Source organism: Gossypium raimondii, chromosome 10 (genome assembly GCF_025698545.1).
Source record: "Gossypium raimondii isolate GPD5lz chromosome 10, ASM2569854v1, whole genome shotgun sequence".
NCBI lineage: Eukaryota > Viridiplantae > Streptophyta > Magnoliopsida > Malvales > Malvaceae > Gossypium > Gossypium raimondii.
In genome coordinates, this window is record NC_068574.1 from 52664112 (window position 1) to 52674345 (window position 10234).

The 10234-nt window shown below is 29.5% G+C and overlaps 1 protein-coding gene across 1 annotated transcript; it reads right to left on the reverse strand.

Annotated features, from left to right (window-relative positions):
- Positions 1 to 4987: 4987 nt before the first annotated feature.
- On the reverse strand, positions 4988 to 9105 carry LOC105775589 (pEARLI1-like lipid transfer protein 3). The gene is made up of 2 exons (XM_012598093.1): positions 8935 to 9105; positions 4988 to 5278 (listed from the first exon to the last, which is right to left on the reverse strand). The coding sequence occupies exons 1-2, from the start codon at positions 9103 to 9105 to the stop codon at positions 4988 to 4990; spliced, it is 462 nt and encodes a 153-aa protein (XP_012453547.1).
- Between the last annotated feature and the right edge of the window lie 1129 nt (positions 9106 to 10234).

The following is a 10234-nucleotide window of genomic DNA, read 5'->3' on the forward strand; positions in this document are numbered from 1 at the left end:
TTCTTCATTTTAAAATTTTATATTTTACAAATTTGGATAAAAATGTGTAATATTTGAAACACTACATGAATGAAATATTGCATTAATAAATGACAATAATGAATATAATAATAAAGACAATTTACGAGAATCATATAACGTGCATTATTTTAACATTAATATGAACAATCAAAAGATAAATAAAATAAATAATAACAATGGTAACAAGACCAAAGCATGCACATAAAAGGACAATACCAACTAAAAAACAAATAAATAAGTAATGTTAGAGAAAATAGTTTATGAAAATATTGAAAGTAAAAATCAAATTAAAATATAAACGAAATTTAAAGACATAATTGAATAAAATATGCAAATAAATGAAATAATGAAAACCATAAAATAATAATAATAATAATAATAATAATAATAATAATAATAATAATAATAATAATGAAAGTCAAGAATAAAATAAATGAAATAAAATAAAAGCATCATTATTAAATATGAAAATCAAAATAAAGTACAAAACAAATGGTAAACTAATAAATAAAACACGACAAAAAAAACAATTAAAACCTAAACGGAGATAAAAGGGGATTAAATTGACATTGAAATAAAATCAGGAGCCTAAATCCTAATAAAATAAGCCTTTAAATATAAAGGGGACTAAAATTATAAATAAATAAGCGCAAAAGGACTAAATTGAAATTTAATCAAAAATAGGGATAAAAATCGAGAGTGAAAATAAGGTAGAGGGCCCAATTGAAAGGCGCGAATAACTCAGAGGGACCAATTGAAAATAAGGATCACTTTTTCCTCCTTACCTCTCCGATGTTGGTTCAATCGTCCTGGAAACGGAGGTTGAATTATGGACAATGGAGGTTTCGTTCGGACCTGTTCATCATTCTCCTACTTTTTCTCGGCGGAATCTTGATCAAGATACTTGTCAGGATTTGGTTCCAGTACTTTTCCACTTTGCAACGTCACTACATTTTCATGTTGTCTTGGGTTAAGTTCCGTTTGTGACGGCAACTTTCCTTGTGAGTTCATTTTCTCAAATGATGTGGTCAATTCTCTTATAGATGCCTCGATTTTCTGTAGAAAATCAAACATATTAGCTGCTAATTTATTGACCATGGTTTCTAGAGAGGTACCTGAATCTTGCGGTTGTTGTGGAATCAGGTTTTGGTCTAGCTGGTTGTACAGTGGGTTAGCTCCGTAACTCAAGTTGGGATGATCTTTCCACCCTGAGTTATAGGTATTAGCATAAGGGTCATATCGCCTTTGGGGTGGTCCAAGAAAATTCCCCATAACATCCAAATAGGCCATAGTATCATCACACAAACTAAGACACGTGTCTATTGTATGTTCAGGTGTTGCACAAACTCCGCATGGTCGGCTTAGTCTTGTTTTTACTGCAAAAAGAGAATTCATGATATTAGTAAGTTGATCAGCTTTATCTTCTAAAACTGAAATACTTAGCTGGTGAACCCTTCTGGTGGGATTAGGATTGGCTTGGAATTGTTGAATATTTGTAGCCATCGTGGATATCAAGTCCCTTGCCTGTTGGAGAGTCATGTTGACCAATGCTCCTCTACTGGCGACATCTACCATATTCATTTCTATGGGCTTTAAGCCCTCATAGAAGTATTGGAGAAAAGATTATTCTATTATCCCATGTTGTGGGCAACTTGCACACAACTTCTTGAATCATTCTCAATAGTCGTAAAGAGTCTCCACATCTTTTTGCCTTATCCCAACAATCTCCCTTTTTAACTCAGCTGCACGCGATGTTGGGAAGAACCTATTGAGAAACAAATGGGAAAGATCAGTCCAAGTTGTAATAGATCCAAAAGGTAGATAAAACAACCATTCCCTAACAGAATCTGCTAAGGAAAAAGAGGAAGCACGCAATTGATTTGATCCTCAATTACGCCTTGAGGTTTTATACTAAGACAAACCATATGAAACTCTTTTAGATGTTTATGTGGATTTTCATTTTGTAATCCGCGAAAAGTCGGCAATAACTGGATTAATCCTGACTTCAGTTCAAAATTAGTAACCATAGAAGGCTACGCAATGCATAACGGCGATTGTTCTGCAAGAGCTTCGGCCAATTGTCGAATCGTTTGAGCCATAGGTTGATGTGCTAGATTTGGGTTTTAGTTCACCCTAGCGTTAAGCACTTCTTCTGGTGGATCGATTCTTATTCCTTCATTTTCTAGTGTTTGAGTAGGGTTTTCGTTAACCCTAGACTCAACTTCGTTGCCTGCTTCTATTTCTGGCAGTGGGTTACTCTGAGTCCCTACCACCTCTGACTAATTTTTACGTAGTTTTGTTTCCTTGCGATTAGCTCTCGCAGTCTTCTCTATTTCTAAATCAAACGTAAGAATACCTGGAGTAGATTTGGTCATAAGAAACATAAGAAAAAAGATTAGTACGTTACCAATCCCCGAAAACAGTGTTAAAATTTGGTCTGTCGTTGAAAGCACCAAAAATAACCTATCCCTATGAAATAATGAAAAAAATAGTATAAGGGAAGTGAGGTCAAATCCTTAGGGGCTGGATTTGCACAACTTCTTGTTCCTCGAGATCCCGAGCACAGTCGTGCCCAAGAAAAAGCGGCGTACCTGAACAAAAAAATAGAATTAAAAATATAGAGGAGTTGAAATTGTATAAATCAAAATTGAAATTGTAAAAATAAACAGAATTCAGAGAAGGGATTCTTCGATTTGAGGGGTTCTAGCCTCCGGTTATCTCGATCCTCCTTGGGTTCAATCCTAGGCTTTTAGGTGATCCTTCTCATGATAGAATAAACCAGATATAGTGGAAAAGGACACCTACAACCACCAACTCCACTTAGATTTTAGACTTACGATTTAGAGGAACCTGACTCTAGCCAACTGCCACTTTTGTAGGACCGTCTTACACTAGATCATCATTTGATCTCAATGGCAAATGCCACACCATTTTGTCTATTGAGCTTGACAACCATTGACGCAATAAGCTAACGAACCAACTGTGTAACCTTTCCAAAACATACAAATCGGTCGTCTTTGCACAAGATGAAAAGATCACTTTTGGAAGGACATGGACAGAAGCATCAGTCCTGTAATGCGGAGAAACGATGAATACTCGTTGAGAAGGCTAAGTGCAGGTTCTAAGCCTCATGAACCTTTTTTGGGGAATCTCAATAACCTTTGGCTAGATGAGTTTAGTGGGTCATGCTTTCCGAGAAAAAAATAAGTTTAATAAAGTGGAATTTTATTGAAAAAATAAAAGGAACAAAAGCTAGAGCTTTTTGGGAGAGGGAGTTTTTACAAAAAAGATGAGTCTGTATTTATGTCACTTGATCCCCTATTTATAGTACACAGAAAACTTAATTTGTTCCTATTAAAACTCTAAAAGATAAATAAAGATAAAAGCTGAAATTAAATCTAAATAATAATCCTAACAATAATCCTAATAAAATTCAAACTTAAATAGATTCTTATTGTTTATAAATCTCTTCTTTGAATTTTTGCCCCCAAGTCTTTCACACTTTGTATTTTTGGCACCACTTCTTTCCTATTTCGCATGCTAACCCACTTTATCTTTAAATTCATGCTTTTTGCCCCCAAATTTCCTTTTGCCTTCAATTTGGTCCCTACAAGATAAAAAACCATAAAAAGCACAATTTAGTAGAATCATACTCAAAATATATATGCAATTAACACATAAAAGTATGTCATTTTAGAGTATTATCTTAGCTGGAGATGAACCCTATGATGAATTTTGTCACTTGATTTTTATTTTACGCAATAAATACTTAGATCTTGTTCTTAATTATGTGTGCTTGATTCTTGGTTTGATATTTCTAAATTATTTATCCCTAATTGATGTGGTTCAATCAGAAGTGGAATAGACACTGTTTAAGAGTAGATCTTGCGTAATTAAATAGAGTTGCATGCAATCCTAAAAATATGACAATATAAATCTACCGAATTAGAGTCAAATCCAATAGGGGAATCCATAAATCGAATTAATCCGATAATAGTTGTTTTAATTAGAAAGAAATTTTAATTAATCAACCTGCAGTCAATTGCTCTTCTCTCGAAAGAGAAATTAGCATAATTTAGGGGTTTTGAATAACATATTTTTAATTATTGTTACCTATCATTGATAATGATGATTTCTCTTAATTTTTTAAATAATATATAAATTTGAAACTATATAAGAAAATAAATTATAATATTCACTTTTCCAAAACTCTCTTTTCCATCCAAAAAAAATGCTCCCTGATTTCCAATAAGTCATTTACTTTGCAAAACATTTTTACTCCAATGTTTTGATTCCTAGGGAGCAAAACACTATCTTCCTCACAAAGCTTCAGTTTGGTTCTCTGATCCATTCGTCTTCCAGCGTTTTAATTGCATGACTTAGTACTGCACCATTCTCAGTGGCTATAATATGTACCAAAGCGTTTGCTGTGCGATGGACATGCTGAAATTTTATAGAGTTGAACTCGCTTAGTAGAGTCTTAATGTTGTGGATAATGGAACATATTTCTGATTTATCTCTGGACTTTTAAGTGTATTTCTTGCTTCACACAACATTAAAAAATTGTACCCACATTTTCTAAAGATATTATTTTATTCTAATTTTTTTCAAAACATATTAGCTGTGCCAAATTTAATTTATATCAAGAAAAGATCAAATTCTTATAAATTATTATAAGGAAATACTATAATTTATAATCACCATTAATTATCTCATAGCATTATAATTGATTGGGATTTTCACAGACATCTTATTTTATTACTTAGAAATTAATGCATCCTATTACAAAAATAACTTAAGACAAGAAGTAAAGAAATTATTACAAGAGATGAAAGGGGAAGATTGAAGAGCCTTTCCTTTATGAAAAAACAACAATTCGAGAAGTGCTATGAAATGAATCAAAGAGAGAATCCAACAAACAATCGATAAAAGAATAATCAAAGAAAATTTTCTAAAACGACAATATTTATGGAGCGCAAATGTACTCAGTAGCCACCCTTCTTCCACAATTATCGAGTAAGAGACTCAATGAAATAGGAAGGTTGAGTTTAATGTCCAAGACATTAGCTCGGACAGCAGTGCAAAGGCAAACCGCAGCTTCAAGATCAGCCAACCCATGGATCAAACTGCAGCATGGTTGGGTTGGCACGTTGCCGAGGTCGAGATTCACCAAACCACCCAACAGATTAACACACACACCAAGGCTCAATGGATTACAAGTACCATAATAGCTTTGAGCGCTACCATCGTTGGGAAACTTGTATCCGGGACGGATAACAACAGGGTTCCGAGATTTTGTGCGGTAAGAAGAACCATAGGATTATTATCAACATTGTAAGAGCTTACTAAAGCAAAAAAGAAAAGGTTAAGAGAGAAGAAAAGAGCAGTTGATGGCTTAACCTTTGAAGCCATTTTTCCAATAGAGAATAATTTGATTTCACTGACAAAATGGACTGCGGGTGATGAAGTGATCAAAGGGTTTTTATAGAACACAAGGATGAGGTTTAAAACTAGAAAATGAAAGCCACTAAGTCATATCATTTGGATACTTTGGATATGTTTTCGTTGGCTTTGATTAACAAATCTCCCAGATCTATGAATGAGTTGTTATTATAATTATATATCGTAATCCCAACCATGGACCAAGCCGAACTTTTAAATTTTAATTATCAACCATAATTTATATATTTATAAGAGTACAACGTTGCTATCATTATTTGCTATCAGGTTATTCATTCGAATCTAGGGGTTGATTCAAATCTCATATTTTTAATTATTTTAAAATTAAAACATAAAGTACCATCAAATAATAAAAGTTATTTGAACGGTGAAAGAATATTTTGTAAGTTTTCTGATTGAGTTTGTGTCAATTGACTCCTAACATCAATTCAATCAAAGCTTAAATAATAACATAAACAATAATAAAATTAATAAAGTGCACATAATAAAATTAAAATGCATCTAAAATCAAAATAAAATTTTAGTTACACAGTAAACTTAAAGTTTTATTGATGTGATCAGCGTGAATTCAAATCACCTATATTCATATTTTTATTTTTATTAAATTAAAAGATTAAAATACCTTTAAACAATATAATTTATTTTAAATACATAAAGATATTTTAATAATTTTTTAATTAAATTAATGTCTATAGACTCTTAACACCAACTCAATCAAAGCTTTAAATAAAAATATAAACAAAACATAGTATATATTTCTATATTTAACATTTTAAAGTATTTCTATTAGGTTATATAAAATCAATTTAACAAACTATTACATTTATTAATATAATCATATTCAATATAATTATGCATAATTAAGTTATATTTATCGTGCCTCTAAAATTTTGAATTCATCTAAGAAAATATATTGTTGATTGAGTCTTAGATTAATTAACATGGATATTGTTATTAATACAGAGAACATGGGTTTAAATGGGCTAAAGTGCATTATCCTCCTATTTATAGGTTGAGAGGGACTATGGATAGTTCTAATCATTGTGTCAAAAAGAATAGATATAATTAGAACATATAATAAGATTATTAAAAAACATCATCTTTACTAATATATATATATACCCTTCAAAGATTATATATTAAATTTAATTTACTCAAAACTCAACTAATAATCTATATAAATAAAAGATAAAATATAAGCCATAACAAGAAGTTAGTCCAAATTCAATGTACTTTAAATTTTGAATTTATTTATTATTTATTGTTAAAGATATGTGACCCAAATTCCTATTAAAATAAAAATGATCTACAAGGCACAGTACAGATTGCACAAGTGAAATCCGTATAGAAGTATACTACTTCTATTTGATGTTGATTAGAATAAGGTGTTTTAACCTTACTACATTACTTCTATTTGACTTCAATTAGAATATGGTTTTACAAACCTATAAATAGACATAGTCGTATCTCCTCTTGTATCATTCGAATTCGACATTATAAATTTTTCTTCTCCTCTGCCTATTGTTTTTTTCTGAAAGGATTTCCACGTAAAATCTATGTGTGTTCTATTTTTTTTTCTTTTCTTTGCGATACACTGTCATCATCGACATTCTATTTTCACATCTACAAATTATTTGAATTGTATAATCCAAGTCCAAATCTGAATTAAATACAAATATTCTACTGATATTCGAATCCGCAAAAAATAAACAATTGCAAGATTCTAATCATTTTCAAATATTCGAATTTGTTATCTAAATCAGAATATTTATCTGCATCTACTTAAAACTTATAGTAGATAATAGTTTTAAGATATGAATCTGAATATTATTTAAATTTGAAAAAAATTATCCATAATTTGAAATGTTATTCTAATAAGACCTTATTTGATAATCCATTGAAAAATTAAATCAAATAAAATTGATAGTTCCAGTAATTTAATATTTTAAGCATGTTTGGTTATTCAAAATAAAAATAAATTATAGAATTTTTCAGAAAAAATGTGAAAAATAATAAGTAAATAAGGAGCTATTTATCACTTAATGTGAAAATTTTAATTATTTTATTTTATTTGTTTATTTTAATATTATCTTTTAATTATTTTACTTTTACAATTTTTAAAATTAATTTTAGATTTATCAAACAGTCTAATCATATTCTACATTTAATTTTAAATAATAATTTAAATTCAATATTTAATATTTCAATACTTAATTTATTAAACAGCACTTAATATAAGAATTAGAAAATATAAAATTATAATTTACCCGCTAGAAATGGACAGATTCGATGTTACAACAAATATCCGAAAATGAGCAGTATGATAGCTGTGTTAAATTGTTATTGAGTGAGTTTTTAGTGAAATCCTAACGATGCCAATCTATTTCATTTGGTCTTTTTAAGTGAGTTTAATTGATTAATGTTATCAATCATTTTATCACACGCATGTGTATGAAAATCACATATTTAAAATATAAGTGTACATAGTGCGGAGCTATTAAAATGATTTTTTTCATTTAGGTCTTTTATAATTTATCAAATTTTAAATTGATAACGGTAAAATTGTACTGTGGCCCCTAAAAATAATAAAATTTTGATTGAATCCTTTAAAATTATAAAGATATAGGCTATTAAAATAATGAAATTCTATTTTACTATCGTAAAAATATACAATTTAATTCTGCCCCAAAAGATTTTCTAACTCCACCACTGAGTGTAGATTTAAAATAATATACAATGCATAATAAAGCGTAATGTTCAAACTAATAATACCATTACATTTTTATTTTGATTATAATAAATCAGGTTGAATAATTGGTTTTAATATATTTTTCTTCCTTTCTTTTATTCTATAAGAGCTTGATTTCGTCCTACAATCTAAAAGCATGTAAGACGAATTGATGATTATCAATCAAATTTAAATATTTATTTTGCACTATATATTTATTTCTATCGTGTAAATCAATTAAAAATGATCATTTCTAAGGAAATTTTAAATATAAATATATAAAAATTTATTACTTAATAAATTATATAAATAATATACAAACATGTAACAATACAAACTCGTAGATTTAAGAAACAAAATAAAAAGAACCCCATGTGTTGGCCTAATAGTCAAGATGTTTATCACCCCAGATGTGGCCTAAGTTTGAGTAACCCTAATCGTGTTGCTATTAAGGCTTTGTCCTCTTCTTATAATTCATCAGAAAAAACAGCTAATTTCAAAAGTAAAGCAAAATACTGGGTTATATAACGGAGATAAATTTAAATTTTACCTATGAAAAAATTGAAATACCAATGAATTTGTGTTTTATCATGAATCACACAAAAATTAAAGTATTGCAATATAAATTTGATTTTTATAATAATATAGATAGGATACTAAAATTTATATAATTTACTTTTAAAAATATATGATTAAATACAAATGCAAACAATCCAAGTCAATACACAATAAAAAGCAATTTGTCTATGCAATGCACTGCAATTGTATTCAGGAGCACCTTCTCTTCCACAGACACTGAGTTCGGCCCTCAATGCAATATTAAGGTCGATGGGAAGGCCCAACATCTCGACTTTCATAGCAGTGCAAAGCCAAACTTCAGCTTCAAGATTCCCCATTCTTGCAAGCAAGCTGCAACATGGTGTTGTAGGTGCGTTTTCGAGATTAACATCCGCCAGCACCCAACCCCCCAGACACGAAACGAGGCTAACTGGTCTTGATTGTTTGAGTACACATCTCCAGGACGAATAAAAACAGGGTTTTTAGAATCTTTTGAATCATCATCGATATTATAAGAGTTGACTAAAGTAAAGAAGAGAAGGTTGAAGGAGAAAAATAGAGCACTTGATGCTTTAATCTTGGAAGCCATTTTTCAGAAGAAAATGGTTTGAAGTGATTGAGAGAAAGCCAAAACTTGGTTGAAGGTCATGAAGTGAGCAAAGGGTTTATATAATTAAAAGGGATGAACATAAAAATGAGAGCCGAAATTAATTGGGAACTGAATGGAATTTCCCATGTATAACATGAGCACAAGGTTGTTACTTATAATACATAATATGTTCCTTGAAGGGAGATTGAATACAATAAATAATCATATCGATTTTTTCAATTGTACGCCTATCAGTATTAAATCATTGAACTCTTTTTTTATTTGGCATCAATACAATTTTATGAGGCGACGATATCTATCTCCCAAATTAGAGAAATAACAAATACTGAAATGAAAATTTTTTAAATATGATTTTGCTCTCTCCCATTGTGACAATCTCATTTAAAATATATCAAAAACAAATAAAATAAATATATTAATTAAGCACATTATCATTAATGGATTAATTTATGCATTGAAAATATTGATCCGTTTAAAGATTAAATTGTAAAATTTGAAGCTAAGTTCACGAGCACATAAATCAAATTTAAAGCTTACTACTGATTTTAAATATCAAAATTTCACGTTTTTACATCAAAAGTGACCATTAATCATGTTTTAAAAATAATTTCCAATTTTATCTTAGATTGCGTTCAAGTATAATGCTTTCTACTGAAATTTACTTCAAATATATAATTTATATATTTAAATATATAATGGTTATATTTTAATATTTTAATAATATTATTAAACATTTAAAACTTAAATCATAATTTTTAAAAATATTTTTCACCATTGGATTGACATTTTGGATGATTTTTTTACTAACATAATCAAAATTTTCAATTTGCTTTTGTTTAGTTGATTGCATTAAAGGA